General features: G+C 46.1%; 1 protein-coding gene across 1 annotated transcript; it reads right to left on the bottom strand.

The window, feature by feature from the left end:
• Positions 1-3,601: 3,601 nt before the first annotated feature.
• Positions 3,602-19,346, bottom strand: FAM177A1 (family with sequence similarity 177 member A1). Its single transcript, XM_083166256.1, has 5 exons — positions 19,158-19,346; positions 17,425-17,601; positions 14,164-14,230; positions 6,146-6,243; positions 3,602-3,951 (listed from the first exon to the last, which is right to left on the bottom strand). Exons 1-5 carry the CDS (start codon positions 19,170-19,172, stop codon positions 3,745-3,747), a joined length of 564 nt encoding a protein of 187 aa, XP_083022382.1. The 5' UTR covers positions 19,173-19,346; the 3' UTR covers positions 3,602-3,744.
• Between the last annotated feature and the right edge of the window lie 1,753 nt (positions 19,347-21,099).

Here is a 21,099-nt window from a genome sequence, read left to right as displayed (position 1 = left end):
TATAATGTATATCTTGGGATTTATCACTATATTCTACCAGGATTAACAATACAATTTTTTATTTTTAAAGTCTGAGGCCAATTCAATTATTCAGTGTTAACCATGTGGGTAAAAAGCTTTGGCCTTACGCCAGGAGCTATTCAATTATTAATCAATTTCCCTGCACGGATACCGCGTGTTATCCAGTAGGTATCGTGTTATGTGCTGGAATCTATGGGTTACCCCACGTCTAAAGTCCCAGAGGCTGCATTTATCACTGATTTATTACATGCAAGGACAAAAACACCTTTGGGGCTTAACATGTCGGATTGACACCTAATTGAATAGCTCATTAGAAAATGTAATCTGCTCCTATTGAATTACAAACTGACATACTCCCACCAAATGCAAACCACAAAAAGCTTTATACGGCCAGCACTGATTGGTGCAGCTCTCTATTACGTCGTGCTGAGCAGAGCATTGACAGAAGAAACATAACACTATATCATTTGGAATACCAGAACATTCACTTTATTAGTGAGACAATAAATACACACATATAAAAAGCTTTACAGAGGAGCCGGTTACTTTTCCAGCATCAAATTCATGCAGCCGATATACATAAAATGAGATGATCCAAAAAAGGAGGATGCCATTATTACAAACCTATACAATGTAAACATCAAAAAGGGATGGAGAGTATTTGTACGGCACCAGATTTGGAAAAGCGGACAAACCAGATGTTGCTGAACTACATTTCTCATGTCTACCAGTGCCTGAGCTGTATAATAGGGGGCAATACAAGCTATGCTTTCAATAACAGTGCCTGGGAGATGTATGGTTTTGCTTAGGGAAATATTATGGGGCATTTGTGAAAGGACACTCAGTGCTGGCACGGGAAACGCTGTTGTGAAGTTGCTGCCTGGAGCCGTCCAATCAGAATGTCGCACTGGCCAAAAATGACAGGCAAAGCCATCCACGGGCTAGAATCATCCCAGCATGCCTTGCCATAGTTTTAGCAACCCTTATTAGCAAAACTGTTGCAAGGCATGATGGGACTTGTAGGTTTAAAACAGCTGGAGGGCCATCGTTTGGCCATGCCTGATCTACAGGCTACATTACACCATAGAAATGGAGGTGCTCTCCAGGCTCCAAATGATGGAAAAAGAGTGTTGGGCTTTTCTACCATTGGCGAAGAAGCCTTTTCAGCGCCTTCTTTCCTATATACTTTCTGTGTAAATATAATATGCAGGGTGGTTTAATAATTGAGGCAACAAGACCTCTCACACGTGTCATATTCTGTATATCATTTCTAGCTTCCCATCCAGTCAAGTAGACCACTGCTTCCCCTCACAGCATTTAGACCAGGGCTGGGCAACACCGGCCCTCCAGATGTTTATGAACTACACATCCCAGCATGCCTTGCATCAGTTTCAGCATGGCCACATAGCAAAACTAATGCAATGCATCCTGGGATGTGTAGTTCATTAACATCTGGAGGGCCGGTGTTGCCCAGCCCTGATTTAGACCATGATAACTTTGTGTAATGAAAACCGGTTTGGTGCCCGGTCAGTTGTAGATTTGCTTGGCCGGCCAAACTCTGTACATCTACAACAGCTGCCTTGCCATTATCAAAGGCAGGGCAACAGCAAACCTGTTTCTGTGCTATTAAATCACTTTGGCAAGTTGGCGATCCATTTTACCTGCTGACGTGCCCTTTAGACACTGAAATGTGATCACACTACGCACCTCAAACGTTTGACCGTATTTCAGTGAGCCACACCAGCTTACACTGCTGGTGGGGCTCTATGAGGGGAAGCGGTGGTCTAGCTGCTATGGCCTGGTGGGAAAACAGAGTGAAAGAGTACATTGCAATGGTCAGAGCTCTGTCTGGTTGCCTTACTTATTAAACCACCCTCATATCATATCTCATATTATAATTGTTTTATATATATATATATATATATATATATATATATATATATATATATATATATATATATATATATATATATACATACATATATATATATATACACATACATATATATATATATATATATATATACACAAACATATACACATACATACATATATATATATATATATATATATATATATATATATATATATACACATACACACATATATATATATATATATATATATATATATACACACACACATACACACATATATATATATATATATATATATATATATATATATATATATATATATATATATATATATATATATATATATATATATATACACATACACACATACATACATACCTTCAGCCACAACATTAAATCCACCTGCTTAATATGGAGTAGGCCCTCCTCGTGTTTCCAAAACATCACTGACCACTTGAATCACAAGACCTCTAAAGGTATCCTGCGGCACCAAGATATTTAGCACAATAAGTTATAAGGTGGCATAGTTCTTCCCATAGCGCATCCTGATGCCACATCTTCCCCAGGTCAACAACAACACACTCTCTCACTCACACGCACGCAGTGATGTGGCCACATGATGTCAATGAAAACCTGCTTCATCAGACCTCCTACCACCGTCCCACGAACCAGTTTTGCTTTCAGCTATGTTAGGGGTTACCATGGGCACTAACTGGTCTGCAGCTACACATCGAGCTGCCATACCCTGCGTGTTCCAACACCATTCTATCATAGCCTTCATTAACCCTTTCAGCAATTAGCGCTACAGCAGCCCTTCTGTTTGATAGGACTAGAGGGACTGGCCTTCCTTGGACCACTTTCTGTATGTACTAACCGCTGCATATCGTGAACACCCAACAAGACCTGCTGCTATCTATCCATTAGAACTTGACCCTTAAAGTGTCCCAGATCCTTACGCTTGGCAATTTTCCTACTTCCATCGTATTAACTTCAAGCCTTGACTATTCTCTGGCTGCCTACTTAAACCCTATCCCTTGACGGCAGCCATTGTAATTAGATATTTATTCATCTGACAGTGATTTTAATGTTATGGCTGATCAGTGTATGTATGTATGGAGAACTGGATGTTTTTATGACTTTTTGTTACAAAACCGAACAATAATACACTTACTAAAACACACACACACACACAAAGCCTCGTCCTCAGAATGTGATCTTGTACCTTTAACTCACAAATCAGTGAGTTTCGATAAGATTCACAAACATAAAAAGTCACAGACATGCATGTATTGAGGTTGATATTCTACATATGAAGACAATATAATTATGTACACAATAGTTACAAACCTGGAAGGCCTACTTTACAAGGTCTTAAGGTGCGTACACACGTACAGATTTTTCTGTCTGATCTATCTGGTGGGAACAAAAGCCTGGAAATGTATGGGAGCATATGACAATCAAAAATTTAAAAAGATATCTGCTTCGATAAATTTGTTATATCAGAATGATTTAAACAATTTGTCTGACTGATCACTGTCTGTTTTCAAGTGTTTGGGAACAATTTTTTTGATTGCCATTTGCTCCCATACATCTCCAGGTTTTTGTTCCCACCAGATATGTAACGTGTGCACCTTTAGTGTTATCCACTGAAATATCTGTAGATATGCCCCAAAACCGTCTGGATGTGGCAGCTGCCAGGGTACTCGGTGTTAGGGTTTTAATAGGTTACTACGAAGTACGGTGTCTTGAGTCAAGTAACATAGAAAGGCACCATGATTATTTTGGCAGGTGTAGCTTTCCCATTGGATTTTCCAGTAAAAAGTCTGTCGAGTCTTTTCACTTTATCCTAGGTTGGAACCGCGGACAGTTCCTGCTTCTGCGCCAGGTTCACAGAATGCTCCTCTTCCAGTACAAAGCTGATGTTGACAAAGGAGCTGGTTGCTTGGGGCTGCTCAGACTGAGCGCTGCCCTCGGTCTGCTGCTGGTTGCACTGCTCCTGGAACTGCCTCTCTGCCTGTTCTGACATTTCGTTCTCTTCCTCCTCCTCTTCCACCTACGGATGAGAAAAGAGATGTCCTTGTGTACTTCTCTTTCTAAAGTGAAGCCCTTCTCTCCCAGAGTGCTGCAGCAATATAATGCCTGGTTACGGCAGTGTGTGGCTGTATCAGCCATTTATTCATTTACAGTTTCTTATATAGTGCAGCAGATTTTGTTTCGCTTTACAATGGTAGACAGTGATAAAACAAACTGGGTAACAGACAGACAGACTTACAGGTAAGACGGCCCTTTGGTATACATTTTTGCATATAATTAGCACTTCCCTTAATTAAAAATGTATTATTCATCTGCAAGACGTCCTTGTGAGCTTCTAAATACCATCTAGCCACGCTCTACAGCAGGGGTCTTCAACCTTTAGGACCGAGTGGGCCACATAAAAAAATTCAACTAAGCCCGAGGGCCACTAAGTTATACTGAGGTGTTTTAACGAATAAACATTTCTAAATGCATCCAGCTCACCTCACCCCCCCCCCCAAAAAAAAAAAAAACATTTCAAAATGCAGCCTGCTCACCTCACCCCCCCCCCCAAACATTTCTAAATGCAGCCTGCTCACCTCACATGACCCCCCCCCTCCCCCAAAATAAACATTTCTAAATGCAGCCAGGTCACCTCGCACCCCCCAAAAACATTTCTAAATGCAGCCTGCTTACCTTCCATGACCCCCCCAAAAAAACATTTCTAAATGCAGCCTGCTCACCTCACATGACCCCCCCCCAAACATTTCTAAATGCAGCCTGCTCACCTCACATAACCCCCCCAAACATTTCTAAATGCAGCTTGCTCACCTCACATGACACCCCCCCCCCCAAAAAAATAACACATTTCTAAATGCAGCCTGCTCACCTCACACCACACACACACACACACCCCCCCCCCCCCCCCCCCCCCCCCACATTTCTAAATGCAGCCAGGTCACCTCACACACCCCCCGCCCCAAAAAAAAACATTACTAAATGCAGCCAGATCACCCCACACACACACCCCCCCCCCCAAAAAAATACATTACTAAATGCAGCCTTCTAAGCCAGCTCACCTCACCCTCGCCAGCTCACCTCACCCTCACCCCCAACTTCAAAAACAGACAGCTCACCCTCTCCTGAGGCACCTGCTTCAGTGTCCCTTGCAGAGGGCGGCGGCTGCTGCTGGCGGCGTCGACGTCTGTGTTTGCTGCTAAGCAGGGACAGGTGCTGGCTGAGGTGCGCAGCTGGCGGCGGTTGTCAGTCTCCTCCCGGCTGTCTGAAAGGGCACGGGCGGGACGTGTGCGCGGCATCAGGAAGTGGACAATGCGCATGTCTGCGCACAGTCCTGCCCGCCCCAGCCTCACCCAGCAGCATCCTCCGCCGCATCCCTCTGCTAAGAGGACAGCGCGGAAGGATTTTTTTTTTTTTCATGCAGCAAGAATCTTTTGACTGGCGGGCCAGGCAAAACAAGTCGGCGGGCCACTCGTGGCCCGCGGGCCACGGGTTGAAGACCCCTGCTCTACAGCATACCTCCCAACATGACCCATTCCAGGAAGGACACAATGCTCTGTTCCTGGACTTCCCTGGTAATGTATGATTGCCAGCACCTGTGGGGAGCTAGGTAACTGATAAGAAAGGTGTTTCAGCGCAGGTGCTGGCAATCACACATTACCAGGGAAGTCCAGGAGCAGAGCATTGTGTCCCTCCCGGAGCGGGTCATGTTGGGAGCTCTGCTCTACAGATGGTCACAATACTTGGCAGATAAAGGATTATTTACATACACCTACAAGGGGGAAGGGTCATAGGGTTGACACTATGATGGTCGACATACAGCTAAGGTCGACAGGGTTGGAAAGTTGCCATGAGCACTGGGTCAACATGAGTTTTTCATCCCGAATTTCTACGTAAATCAACGACACCGTATCAGTGTACCGCTGCGCTCGCCATGCTTCGGGAAAACGTGAAAAACTCATGTCAATTTATGTCGACCTTAGCCACGTCGACCTATTTAATGGTCTACCTAATGTATTCTATCCTTCATAGTGTCGACCAAGGGACCATAACCCCTTACAATAGTCTTCTAAAACAAGGTATTTCAATTGTATCTCACAGCTGCAGAGAACACTGCAGAGTTTCATTGTCCTGAAGTGTCACCTGCTTGTCCTGTCCTGCACCTAATGCCCACCATACACATACATACAGGACTGGGCAGGCGGACGACAACATACCTCTTTCTGCACTCTGTAATATTCATCTATGGCATACTGGTACTTCGGGGTGCTGACCCCCAAAACTGATGCGATTTTCTCTCCCAAGAAGTCGCAGACTGAAACAAAGACATTACATAAGTGGTCATTGGTTATGTTGTGTTTTCTCTGATGCTTAATTATCAACTTTGTCTTCTCTCTCTGAAGAGCACTTACGGGGGAGAAAGGTTGACATTCTTCATAGTTTTTTATAACATTGTTATTATAGTTTTATTATGTGAGGACTTCACTTTATCCTTTTACTACTCTTGTTCCTATGTGCCAGAATTAGCTTGGAATAAACCAGGAGTCTGTATATTACCACAGCTGCTGAGGCTGCAAGAAAGAATGCATCCTCTGGGGCTTAGCATGCAGGGTTTCCGCAGCTGAATCGGGCAGCATGTTCAATTAGCTTGCAGGGTAAACCTTGCACCTAACAATTTTCCCGCATACATTATCATTACAAAAAAAAAAAAGGAGTGCAACATTTGTTTTTTCCATTTTCCGATTTTTGCGAGCTGTGACAGTGAGCAGTGCTGACTGATCGCTGTCACAGCTCGCAGGGTCAGTATTTAAGTGACCCCCTGCACACGCCGTTTCCCCCTCGCTAGGTTTTTGCAGTGAAGGGGAAAAGGCGTGTGCGGCCGCTAAAAAAGCAAGGCTCGCGGCTAAATGTAATGGGCTTCCTGCATTACCCGCGAGCCTCATACTTTGGTGGAATCCTCGCCGTCGTCTGACACCGAGGATTCCCCCGCAACATGGAATAGGGTGAGAAGCTGGCACGCAGGTTAAGCGGCGAGGATTGCTTGTTTTTGGCGATCCTCGCCGTTTAACCCCCTCGCCGACCGCATTGAATACAGGCCAATATATTTGAAAGCATAGGACATATACCAGTAATGTCACATTATACAGATCACATGAATGGGCATGTAAGCTAGTCACACATTTTTAACATATTTGCGGAGTTGCTTTGGCTGCAGGTATTCCTAAAAATGCTCAATTGAAATAAAACCCCCCAAAAAAACATAACACAATACAAAAATATGCAGAACATAGATAGCGGTCAGCTGCTAATTCATCTATTCTTGATATAATATTGTTATGTGTAGGAAGACAAACAACAAAACAACACATGCTAAAATATTTAGCATCTCAAAAATAAGGAATTTGGTACTTACCGATAATTCCCTTTCACCGAATCAGCAGGAGACACTGCAGTCATTACATGTGGGGATAGAGTAGGTGTACTGGAGGAGTGGCACTTTAAGAAAACTTTACTGCTGCAGGCTCCTCCCTCCTCTATCCCCGCCCAGACCCCAGTCTTAGAAAAACTGTGTCCGAGAGGAGAAGAGAGACCAGGGCCTGCCCGGTAGGGAACGGAGCTAAAACATAAACAGAGTTAGTAGACAATGCACATAACGTGAACATACTAACAAAACACATAGGATTTTTGAAAAGTTCCCTATGTAACAATAACTATGCAACAAACATTGCAACAATAGAAAGAGTATATCTTTCACACACACACAAACCACACTAACATCATGGCAGGAGAACCAGTGCTGGGTGGGCGTGCAGTGTCTCCTGCTGATTCGGTGAAAGGGAATTATCGGTAAGTACCAAATTCCTTATTTCACCTACATGCAGCAGGAGCCACTGCAGTCATTACATGTGGGGATACATACCCAAGCTTTTAAGTCCGGGCGGGAGAGCTCTGGGGCTCCTGTAACACTGCCCTACTAAAAGCCGTAGCCGAGCTGGCGAAGGTATCAAACCGATAAAACTTTGCAAACGTGCTAGATCCCGACCAGGTAGCCGCTTTGCACACTTGTGTCAAGGAGACACCTCTCGCCATGGCCCAAGAAGTACTTACTGACCTCGTGGAGTGCGCTGACACTCCCGATGGTACTTTCTTTTGTGCATACAAGTAGGCTTCCCTAATTGTACAGCAAATCCATCTTGCCAAAGTCCTTTTTGTCGCAGGCCAACCCCTCTTAAGTGCATCGTAGAGCACAAAAAGGCTGTCAGATTTCCTTAGATGTTGGGTTCGCCTAACATAGACCTGTAAGGCTCTGACTACATCCAGAGACGCATCTTCACCCTGAAGAACCGGTACCACTATAGGCTGGTTTACATGAAATGCAGAAACCACCTTAGGAAGGAAATTCCTGCTAGTACGTAGTTCAGCCCGGTCCCTGTAAAAGGTAAGGAAAGGAGACTTACACGATAGGGCTCCTAATTCAGAAACCCTACGTGCTGAGGCCAAAGCCAGCAGCATCACCGTCTTCCAAGTCAGAAATTTGAGATCCGAGGTGTCCAATGGCTCAAAAACATCTGACTTCAAAAACTCTAGAACCACCACTAGATTCCATGGTTCCGTAGGAGCAGTGAACGGTGGTAGAAGTCGAAGTACTCCTTTCAAAAAGGTTTGTACCTCAGGAATCAGCGCTATCCTGCGATGGAAGAATACTGAAAGGGCTGAAACCTGAACCTTGAGAGAAGCAAGCTTCAAACCTGATGCAAGTCCCGCCTGCAGGAATTCAAGAAGTCTAGCCAGAGAAAAGATTGCCTTTGGCACCTTCCTGGCCTCGCACCAGCGGATGTATGACTTCCATATTCTATGGTAGTGAGACGCTGTTACATCCTTCCTTGCCTTAAGCATTGTAGGAATGACCGTTCCTGGTATACCTCTTCTCTTCAAAAGTTCGGCCTCAACCGCCATGCCGTCAAACGTAGACGAGGCAAGTTTTGGTAGACGAATGGACCTTGCTGCAGCAGGTCTTCTCGCAGCGGCAGGCGCCAAGGTTCCTCCACCAACAGGTCCCTGAGGTCGGAGTACCACGGACGCCTGGGCCAATCTGGAGCGATCAAGATGACTTCTGCCGCTCCCCTCGTTATCCGTTTGAGTACCTTTTGAAGTAACGGAATAGGAGGGAAGAGATATACCAGGTCGAAGTCCCAGGGAATGGAGAGGGCATCCACTGCCGCAGCCGCTGGATCCTGAGCCCTTGCACAATACTGAGGAAGTTTGTGATTCAGTCTGGATGCCATGAGATCTATCTGTGGCATCCCCCATTTCTGAACCAGTTGTTGAAAAACCTCCGGATGAAGGCCCCACTCTCCCGGGTGGAGATCCTGCCTGCTGAGGTAATCCGCCTCCCAATTTTCCACTCCTGGAATAAAGACTGCGGAGAAACCGGTGGTGTATGTCTCTGCCCAGGACAGAATCGGGCGGACTTCCCGCATGGCTGTCCTGCTTCTGGTGCCCCCTTGTCGGTTGATATAGGATACTGCCGTGATGTTGTCCGACTGTATCCTTACCGGCAAGCCGACAAGTAGGGGGTGGGCCTGAGCCAGTGCCAACCTGATAGCCCGTAACTCCAAGATGTTTATGGGTAACCGGGCTTCCTGGCTGGTCCAAAGACCCTGGAAGGTGCGACCCAGCGTGACCGCACCCCAACCCCGAAGGCTGGCATCTGTGGTCACCATAGTCCAGACCTGAGACTGGAAGGAGCGACCCTTGGTAAGGTTGGATGTATCCAGCCACCACTGAAGAGAGAGTCGAGCTTCCTTGGAAAGAACAATGGTCTTGTGGATTTGAAGATGGGACCCCGACCATTGAGCCAGAAGATTGCCTTGGAAGGTCCTGGAATGAAACCTTCCGTAAGATAGGGCCTCGAAGGCTGCCACCATCAGGCCTAACAGCTTCGTGCATAAATGCACCGATACTCTGTGAGGCGTCAAAACCTGACGAACCCTCTGCTGGATAACTGTGACTTTTGATAATGGCAGAAAAACTCTTTCCTGGACAGTGTCGAACAACAGACCCAGGAACAAAATCACTTGTGTTGGTTCCAGCTGTGACTTTTTGAAGTTCAGGATCCATCCGTTCTGAACCAGGAAGTCGCAGGTAGTCCGGGCATCCTGTTGTAGCTTCTGCGGTGAGGATGCTTTTAGGAGTAGATCGTCCAGATAGGGCACAATCGTTATCCCCTGAATCCGAAGGGCTGATATCATGCAAGCCATAACCTTTGTGAAGGTTCTTGGAGCTGATGAAAGACCGAAAGGGAGTGCTCTGAACTGGTAATGCTGATTGCGAATAGCAAACCTGAGGAACCGATGGTGTGGTTCCCAGATCGGAATATGCAAATAGGCATCCTTTATGTCCAGAGATAAGAGAAACTCCCTTGGCTCCAGGCTTGCAATGACTGACCTTATGGATTCCATCTTGAACCTGTGGTACACGATGTAATCGTTGAGGTGCTTCAGATTGAGAATGGGTCTTACCGAACCGTCCGGCTTCGGTACTAGAAAAAGACTTGAGTAGTAACCCAGCTTTTCCTGAGCTTTGGGGACAGGTATAACGACCCCTGCTTGTAAAAAACTTTGAATGGAGTTGACCAAAGCTGCTTGTGTTGTTGCTAAAGCAGGTAGGCCTGTTGTAAAAAATCTGTTCGGCGGAGCCAGAACAAACTCCAGTTTGTACCCGTGTTCCACAATCTGAAGCACCCAACTGTCTCGACAGTGAGACCTCCAGACGTTCTCGAAGAGGGATAACCTTGCGCCCACCTTGGGGTCCCCCAAATGGGCGGGAAGCCCGTCATGCCACAGGTTTGTCTGCAACCTTGGGTTCTGCACGGCGGGTAGAGGTAACTGCGGCTGCGGCACCTCTGCCACCTCTGCCTCTACGCCCTCGAAAGGACGAAAAGCCTCCCCTGGCACGTCCTCTAAATGAGGCGCCCCCTCTAAAAGCCCGAAAGGACGGACCCGTAAATTGTCTTTTCGGTGGGGGAGTGGCCGAAGGGAGGAAGGTAGACTTACCTCCGGTAGCTTGAGCAATGAGCTTGTCAAGCTCAGGCCCAAACAACATATCTCCCGCATAAGGCAAAGCTTCTACTGCCTTTTTAATGTCGGCCTCCGCCTGCCAAGACCTTAACCAGATAGTACGTCTGGCCAATACAGCTGAAGCTGAGATTTTTGCCCCCAACTCAGCTACATCTGAAGCAGCTTCTCCTGTATAGGCAGCTGCATCCTTGACATACAGAGCCAGCTGTAGCAGCTCTTCACGGGGCCTACCGCTCTGTAAACCCAATGCAAGCTCCTCAGCCCATTTCTCCATGGCCTTACTGACCCAGGCTGAAGCTAAGGCTGGTCTGAGTAAAACCCCTGCCGTGGTGTAAATAGATTTTACCGTGGTCTCAAGACGACGGTCAGGAGCCTCCTTCAGAGCCACAGCAGCCTGAACTGGAAGCGTGGTTCGCTTGGAGAGCCTGGACAGCGAGACATCAGCTGGAGGCGGAGTCTCCCATTTTTCCCTAGATTCAGGAGAAAAAGGGTAGAGCAGTTTCATGCGCCTAGACAATTGGAATTTTCTGTCTGGCGTTTTCCACACATTAATAAGTGGTCTGTCCAATTCATCCGAATCAGGGAAGGTAACCTGATGCTTTTGTGTCCGACCAAATATGGACAAAGGAACAGGAGCATCCTCCTCAACCAAATTAAGTGTGGTGCGAACTGCTTGAATCAGGCCCTCTACCCCCTGAGGATCATCACGCTGTAGCGCCTCATCCTGAATGTGTTCAGGTTCATCTACCTGAAGTAAATCCACATCCTCATCCCCATCAGTATCAATATCAGCTCCCTGTATTGAACCTATGGGTGATCTAGGACGCTTTTGTGGAGGGCGTGAAGGGCCAGCCACTGGGTTGGACAAAGAGCCCACAGACTGTATAAGGGTCTTAACCCAGGCTGGTTCAGTAGAACCCATCATGGAAAGGTGAGCCTGAAAACGCTCCCTGTCCTTCCTGGAAGCAGCTAATTCTGCAGCTAATCCAGCCAACACATCCTGTAACAAAGGTTCAGAAGAATCTGACTGAGAAGTCTGTGTCTGAGGCTCCACATCCTGTGTGTGCTTTGCCTGATAACAAGATTCACACAAAGAGACACCCTTTATATGCTGGGTGAATTGCTCCTTACAAGTTTTACAGGTGAAAACTTTAAGAGCAGCCTTGGAGGCAGCTTTTCCTGCCATATTGTCAGTGTATGAGATTAGTTCTAGAATCACACACTCACACAGACACAAATATACCAAGTGCACACACTGTAAGCAACAGATATTCTATGCCTAGAGCAGCGGAGCTGAGCTAGGATAGGGAGGGGGAGCCTTCCGCCCTTGTATCAGAGATTATGCACAATCTCTGTAAACTGTGCACAAAAATAATCCCCCAGTAACTTACAGACCTTCTCTGTAGTGGATAAGGGGGAGCGCTGGACTGCAGTGCGTGCGCTGGAGCGCGGTACACGATGTCCTCAGATCAGCCTTGCGGTGGGACAGCAATGGCGCCGGCAGAGAGAGAGAAAGAGAAAGGGCGGCACCCGGTGACGTCACCTAAGCCCTCCCTCTCCCTCCGGCGCGTAGCTTTGCTAGAGCGGAGCGCTGTGTACAGCCTCCGCTCTGATTCTGTCCCCACTGACGCACACCAAAATGGCGGCCGTCAGGACTTCGGCTGCTGTAACATTAGAGAACGGGTGCGCCCGCCCGTCTCAGGCCACATTTCGGCGCACAGCGCCGCTTACCTGCAGCGATGCTGCCTTCATTCCTGGAGCAGTGGCCAGGCCTTGGACCCGTAACGCGAGCCGCGTGCAGCTGCGGCGGGTCCCCGATGCGGTGGCACCGGTGGCCGGATGCGTGGAAGGCGCACTGCGGGCAGTGGCGACCAGCACCCCTCCAGGTCCCACGGAGCAGGCAGACCCTGCGGAGGGGTCTGCCTGATGTTCAGCAGTAAAAAGAAAAATTTCCAAAGAATAAAAATAAAAATAAAAGTAAAAAGACCTAACTCCCTGAGGAGAAGAGGCCCAGAGAACCTACTCCTCCGGGCACTTTTTCTAAGACTGGGGTCTGGGCGGGGATAGAGGAGGGAGGAGCCTGCAGCAGTAAAGTTTTCTTAAAGTGCCACTCCTCCAGTACACCTACTCTATCCCCACATGTAATGACTGCAGTGGCTCCTGCTGCATGTAGGTGAAAGAAATATTTTTTAAGCAATATATTTTGTATTTATAGACAGTATCTATCGAGTTGGCTGAATAGAGTGGTATAGTGCTTACGGTACTTGTGTAATATCTGGGCACCCGATTATTTGATTGTATGCCTTAACTTAAGGCATACAATCAGATGCGATGCGATTTTCAGCAAAATCGCATCGCAAATCGCATGCGATGGACGCGATTTTCCATAGGATTCAATGTTAACATGGTCCTGTTCATTTCCCCACTATCCAAGTGGGCATAGAGTTGATTTTATATAGCGTGGTGAGCCCCTCGAGGGGAAGTCGATTACTTAAAATGTATTCCGCATCCCCTCGCCACGCTTCGGGCACTTGGATAGTGGGGAAATTAACAGGACCATTTTAACATTGAATCCTATTGAAAATCGCGTTGATCGCATCGCATGCGATTTGGTTGCATGCGATGCGATTTTTTCCGACCCAATCTCAAAATCGGGCACCCAGTTATTACACAAGTACCGTGCTTTCCACGCACAAACTCGTTCTGTGGAAATGACTGCAGAATGAACAGACCTCTGACCAATTTGACCACACACATCAAGAATCAAATTCTACAGGTCCAGGTATTCAAAGATTAAGCAAGACCTGTCCAGCCTGTGGTTCCCCAACTGTTGTGAAAGTCCAAGCATCCCCCCCCCCACCAACATTCAGTTGATAAAGAATGCTGAGACTTGTAGTTTCACAACAGCTGTTGAGACACAGGTCAGCCATGCTTAGATTACTGGGGAAACTTTACAAACAAGGTCGAAACAATTAACCCTCCTGGAATTGGCCATTGTTTTTCCCAGAGACAAGCTACCCAACCAACTATCAGATGAGGCAGCAAATCACCCAATCCGGTATGTCTGTACGAGGCAATCGTTCAGCCAAATTTCATTAATCAGGCTCAGAAAGGAACAAAATTACAAATAAGAACCAGAAAACATAAATCAGTACCTGAAAGTGTGGACGTTGCAACTCTCAACATGTAAAACCAGAGATATGGGCCCCATGTCAGCTTCGACTGCAGGAAAACAGAGAAAAACATTTCAGCTCCTGATTATTCTATTATTTATTTATTATTTTATTTATTAACAGTTTCTTATATAGCGCAGCATATTCCGTTGCGCTTTACAAAGGGGACAGTGATACAACAAAACAGGGTATTTACAGACAGTCAAAATGTAGGGGAGATGTTGAGTGTCCTGCGTGACGCTAGATAGGTCAGCACACAGCAATGTGTCAGCGCTGTGTGCGAAGTGATCTGTTAGGGCTAGTGTACACCGGTGAGAACCCTGGTCCAAACTGGCGATTATAGATGTATCCAGCACGCCATCACTATTGCCCCTACACACAGAGCGATGTTGGGGTCATTTTCTAAGCGATCTAGTTAGATCACTTAGAAAATACCCCTAAATCGCCCCATGTGTAGGCTCCTGGTGTGGATTAAATGATTAAAGAAAAAAAAATACAATAATTACTGGCTAATAATAGATCCACATAGAACCACTTGTAATTAAAACGTAACATTTATTAACATATTTAAATTCACGATTTAATCACTATGTTTCTTCCTTTGCACACATACATCGCTGGCTTATATAGTTTTTAAATATGCTAATGTTGCGTTTTAATTGCACGTGGTTCTATCTGGATCTATTATTGTATTCTATTAGGAATGGTCCAATGAATGCCCCGCATGGGAATATCTTTTTTTCTTTGGATTGCGATAATTATGACGGTGCAATTCCTCCGTCATATAATTGGATGGCAATGGATCATTTCTACCAGCTATAAAATGTAATTCTGTATGGTTAGATCATGGATTAAAAGATGGACTGTGTGTAGACAGACAGTCAATAGTTTGAAATGGTCGACACAAAAATTTGGACTATATAGTGCAGATCTGCCCCTATGGTAGATGTATGAAGCTGTGAGGCAGCAGCCAATCAGCAGCTACGTATACTTTCAAAGAATACCCATGATAAATGTTACTTCAAAGCTGATTGGTTCTCCACACATATCATCGCTTCAGAATGGAGGGGGTGGAAAGGAACCAAAGAAATTCACAGAGATATTTTTTTTTTAGCTGCCTAATCTTAACCCAATGATGATATATCATCGCTTCAGAATGGAGGGGGTGGAAAGGAACCAAAGAAATTCACAGAGATATTTTTTTTTTAGCTGCCTAATCTTAACCCAATGATGATAATCAAATTTAGGGAAGATCAAACTAATTTTACAGACCATCTTCTGCAGGACAGTGTGAAAGCAGGAGTGCAGATTGGCCATCTCTAATGTACACTGGCTGCTCTATCTTGGTCTGCCTGGCCTCTAATCAAATTATAATACATATTGTTAATGCACTTAGGTATCATTGTGATCAAAATACCAGTACTGCTACACATGTTTAAGCTGCATTTGTGATGCATGTTAACAGCTGGGGCTGAGTTATGCCGATCACCTGTTACCATAAGCAACCAGCACAACACACAAAAAAGTCAAAAGCAAATCACTAAAGCACAAGTTACTTGTCCAACATTGGGGCAGATTTATTAAGCTCAGTGAAGTGATAAAGTGTCTGGTTTTTATCACCGGCCAATCAGCTCCTACCTGTCATTTTTCAAACCAAGCCTGTAACTTCACAGTAAGGAGCTGATTGGCCGGTGATAAAAACCAGACACTTTATCACATCACCGAGCTTAATAAATCTGCCCCATGTACCAGTCTTCCTCCATGTATTGTGTAAATGTGACATTACAGAGATGAATGCGCAGAGAACATTCTGAGTAAGAGAGACTAAGGGCATATTCAGACCTGCAATTCCCCTTTTACACCAAAGCAATAATTACTGCTGAGTCGACCCAGGTCAGTGCTTGGTGGAAACTAAAAAAAAAAAAAAAACGGGTCCTGTTACCTGGCAATTCAACCCAGGAAATGTTCCTTGTTGAACATGGGTAGTGTTCATTCTAGCACCCGCTATCTTTGAAAACCCATGCAGTTCCTCTTCCCTGCCTGGGGTGTCGCTGTCTGCTGTGGTGTTTCTAGCACAGGTCTGGTTTGCATATCAGTGCCGATATATACAGACCACACTGTGCTAGAAGCACTACAGCAGACAGCAACACCCCAGGCAGGGAAGAGGAACTGCATGGGTTTTTAAAGTTGGCGGGTGCTAGAATGAACACTACATGGGTGAGACTCAGGTTCAGTGTAAACGTTTCGACCTGGGACCAATTTACAAAAATGGGGGAGCCCATACCTGGAGGTGTGTATAGCCTCCGCTGCTGTCTGCTGTACTATACAGACAGCAGCGGAGCCGGAGAGGAGGTGAAGAGATGCCTGTGTGTGGCGTCCATTCACCTCACGGACGGATGCTGGGGGCGCATGGAGGCTGGAAGCAGCCCAGCAGCTTTCCCGTGTGCTGGGCTTGACTGCAGAGTGTAGACTGGCATCGTAGGGGTCCCGGCTGGCAGCTTTCCCGGCGCTTAGAGATGATCTCATCTCCAAGTGCTGGCTCAGGACCCGCCTACAGTAACATCACCTGCCCGGCATTATGCCAGGTGGGGATGCTGGATGTAAAAGGGGTCAAAAGCCGAGTGTGACCCAGCATTTTGGTGTAAAAGAGATATTAGCAAGGCTGCAATTTTTTTACCATGTGCACTGCAGGTGGGGCAGATGAAACATGTGCAGATAGAGTTAGATTTGGGTAGGGTGTGATCAAACTGAAAGCTAAATTGCAGTGTAACAATAAAACAGCCAAAATTTACCCTGCACAGAAACATAACGACTCACCCTTATCTAACTCTCTCTCTGCACGTGTTACATCTGCCCCACCTGCAGTGCACCATGGTTTTGTCCATCTGCAAAACTTGCAGCCTTACTTGGAAGCAAGCAAAATAATGCTTCCCCAGGTCACACATTACTAAGAAACTTATTTCATGAAGCAGAAAAAGAAAAAAATGCCACAAACACATAAAGAACATAATACAACGTTGCAGGAAGTCACAGGACAGCCGACGTTACCATAAACCAATACACAATACTATCATACGTCTAAGAGATGAATACGTTTTGGCTCCATAGGGTGTTGGGCCTGTTCTACCAACTTCCACTAATGTTCACCGCCGATAGTTACCCCCTGGCAGGAAAGGAATCACTGAAATGTTCTACAGAACACACAGCTACTGAATCTCTGTCGGTGAAATGGGTCAGACTTACGGGGTCAGCGGCTGGTAACAGATCCTTCCTCTCCTGCAATTCTTCTTCTTCGTCCGTGCTGAATTCCTCCATGGTTTCACCACTGGCAAAGTGGATAATTCTACGCGGAATCTTCTTTTTCTTGCGCACATCCCCCAGCTCCACGCTCTCAAACTCACGGTCTCCATTTCTCATTACCTGAGACAGGATCCACACAAAGGCATAGAAATATAAAGTAGCACCTTTTAATGCAATTAAGCTTTCACACATAACCAATGATGTTCACATATAAGATAGTGAAAAATGCATTCATTGTAAGCACATGCACAGTGCGCCATTTGCAGTGTACAGCCCATAGGCTACGGCAGGGACCAATCTGGTTGGTAAATATATCATCTGGGGGCTGCATCTGCCAGAGAGAATGATGGGATAGCAGCAGGTGGCAGATATATACAGTATGCTGCTTTCCCTCCTGCATACATCAGGGGATATATAATGTTTGCAGTTAACCCCCAAAACTTCAAATCAACAATGATAAATGAACTGATATAGGGGAGGGGGGAATTCAATTACAGGTGAAGTGAGAGTTGCTATGCTGCCAACGTATCTGCCAGTTGTGGTGGCCCAGTCACTGACAGTTTTCCTGCACATGTCTTTGGATGGACAAATATGTCACATATGTATATACAGGACAGATTATATTCCAAGCATGTATGTATGTATACGACAGATTATATTCCCAGCACATATGTATGTACACAACAGATTATATTCCCTGCACATATGTCACGTATGTATGTACAGGACAGATCATATTCCCAGCACATGTCACATTTATGTATAGGACAAATTATATTCCCAGCACATATGTATGTACAGGACAGATTATATTCCCAGCACATATGTCACATTTCACATGTATGTACAGGACAGATCATATTCCCAGCACATGTCACATGTATGTATAGGACAGATTATATTCCCAGCACATATGTCACATATGTATGTACAGGGCAGATTATATTCCCAGCACATATGTCACATATGTATGTACAGTGCAGATTATATTCCCAGCACATGTATGAACAGGGCAGGTCATATTCCCAGCACATATGTATGTACAGGACAGATTATATTCCCAGCACATATATGTACAGGGCAGATTATATTCCCAGCACATATATATGTACAGGGCAGATTATATTCCCAGCACATATATATGTACAGGGCAGATTATATTCCCAGCACATATGTATGTACAGGGCAGATTATATTCCCAGCACATGTATGTACATGGCAGATCATATTCCCAGCACATATGTCACATATGTATGTACAGGGCAGATTATATTCCCAGCACATATGTCACATATGTATGTACAGGACAAATTATATTCCCAGCACATATGTCACATATGTATGTACAGGACACATTATATTCCCAGCACATATGTCACGTATGTATGTACAGGGCAGATTATATTCCCAGCACATATGTCACATATGGAAGCGTCCCATTCTGTAAAGCACATTAAACTACGTACGAACACGCAAATGCTGAAAACCTGCCCTGCTGCTGAGCTCCTGGGCGCGGTTTCACACGCTGATAGAAGATATAGTGGTTATTATAATCTGATGGCTCATCTTGTCACTGATATCACAGCCCAGCAGTAAACAGGCGCCCGGACAGTCAGGGCCAGGGGTGATGATGTGGCTTCCCATCTGCTGCTGCCATAGACAGCGCCGTCATTTACCTGTCCGGTGGCCATACTCGCCCTTGGGTGCAATCGGTGTCTCTCTCTCCCAAGCGTCGGCCGCCTGGCAACTACCCGCGCCCCGGGCGTAATCCAGCGGCTGCTCCCTGATCTACAGGACCGGCACTTCCGTGTCTCGCACGCCTCGCCTGCCCTGCTTCAGCGAGATTACCGACAGCTGCCGGCAGGTGGCGCTGGCATTTTTTTTTAACGCGTATGAAATGAGGTCACTGCGATTACAGACCAGCAGCCACTAGATGGCGCTGTTCCTTCCCCTCAGTAGTGTTACACCCAGCAGACACTAGATGGTGCTGATCCTTCTCATCACTACAGACACCAGGTGGCGCTGCGCTGTGACGACAGAGGCATTGCAGCTACTTGGCAGTGGGAGCAGCCTTCAGCTTTCGCCGGGCGCAGTGGCGTGCGTCTGTAATCCCAGCTACCTGGGAGGCTGAGGCTGGCGGATTGCTTGAGTCCAGGAGTTCTGGTCCTCACTGAGCTATGTCGATCGGGTGTCCGCACTAAGTTCGGTATCAATATGGCGACCCTGGGGGAGCCCGGGGCCACCAGGTTGCCCTAAGGAGGGGTGCACCGGCCCAGGTCGGAGACGGAGCAGGTCAAAGCCCCCGTGCCAATCAGTAGTGGGATCGCGCCTGTGAATAGTCAGTGTTGAGCAGCCTGGGCAACACAGTGAGACACAGTCTTTTTAATACACCCCACCTGCTTATGCTGCTGCTGTATTATATTACAACTCTTTTATTTCACTACTCCTATATAATGTTAATTGTTGTAATAAAGACACAATTGCACATTTTTTGTTTGTTACTGTTGATACATATTCCTTAGTGTAATATGTGTTATTTATTATAACTAGATAAATAATAATTGAAATACCATAATATATAGATGGAATTGGTATATACCCAGAGAGAGTGACACTGACCCCTACTGGGGAACATAAGGAAATACTGCTGCTTCTGTGCTGATGCTGCATATGGCCAGGAGAGGTCGCTGCTCTTTCACAAACGTTTACTTGTGCGTTGCCGTGGTTACAGATGCCTAAGACTGCAGCACTCTGAAGCGTATATATACACCACACACACAGAGCTCAGTTATAGGTGACATGGTCACACTCCTCCTGAGCAATAACAAGGACAGCAGCTACATAGTACCCAGCGGTATAGTATAAATCATCTACAGTCTCTAGGTCTACAATCATATGGTTGACCATTAATGGTCGACAGTCACAAGGTCGACAGGGTTAAATGGTCGACAGGGTCTAAAGGTCGACATTGAAAAGGTCGAGAGGGTCTAACGGACGACAGTTAAAAGGTCAACAGGGTCCAAAGGGCGACAGCTAAAAGGTCGTCAGGATCAAATGGTCGACATCGGAAAGGTCGCCATGGGAAAAGGTCGACATGAGTTTTTAATGATTTTACGGTGTCTGTGTTGATATAAGTCGACATGGACACTGTCTAAGTGTACCGTCCCTGTGAATGGCTCGCTGCACTCGCCATGCTTCGGGCTCGGTGCCTCGCTACGCTCGGCACACTATTATATTCTCCCTCCGCGCCCTAGTGGATGGTAGGGCATGAAATACCGCCTGTTGGCACATGTCGGCTCAAAATTTAGTCAAAAAATGCATGCCGACTTTTTTAATGTCAACCTTTTCCATGTCGACCTTTTGACCATGTGGACCTTTTGGATGTTGACCTATTGACCCTGTCGACCTATTGTCTGTCGACCTTTAAACCCTGTCCACATATTGACTGTCGACCTTTGGACCATGTCGGCCTTTTGAGTGACGACCTTATGACTGTCGACCTATAGTCATTCTATAATAAGTCATTAGTAATTCTATAATGAGTCCGAGCACAGGGCCTGCACCGCTGTCTCTGCTCCTGTGTGTACAGACAGACACTGTCTCTGCTCCTGTGTGTAC

The sequence above is a fragment of the Crinia signifera genome, chromosome 12 (assembly GCF_055691185.1).
Source record: "Crinia signifera chromosome 12, ASM5569118v1, whole genome shotgun sequence".
In the NCBI taxonomy this organism is placed as follows: domain Eukaryota; kingdom Metazoa; phylum Chordata; class Amphibia; order Anura; family Myobatrachidae; genus Crinia; species Crinia signifera.
This window is presented reverse-complemented; position numbering and strand designations above follow the sequence as displayed.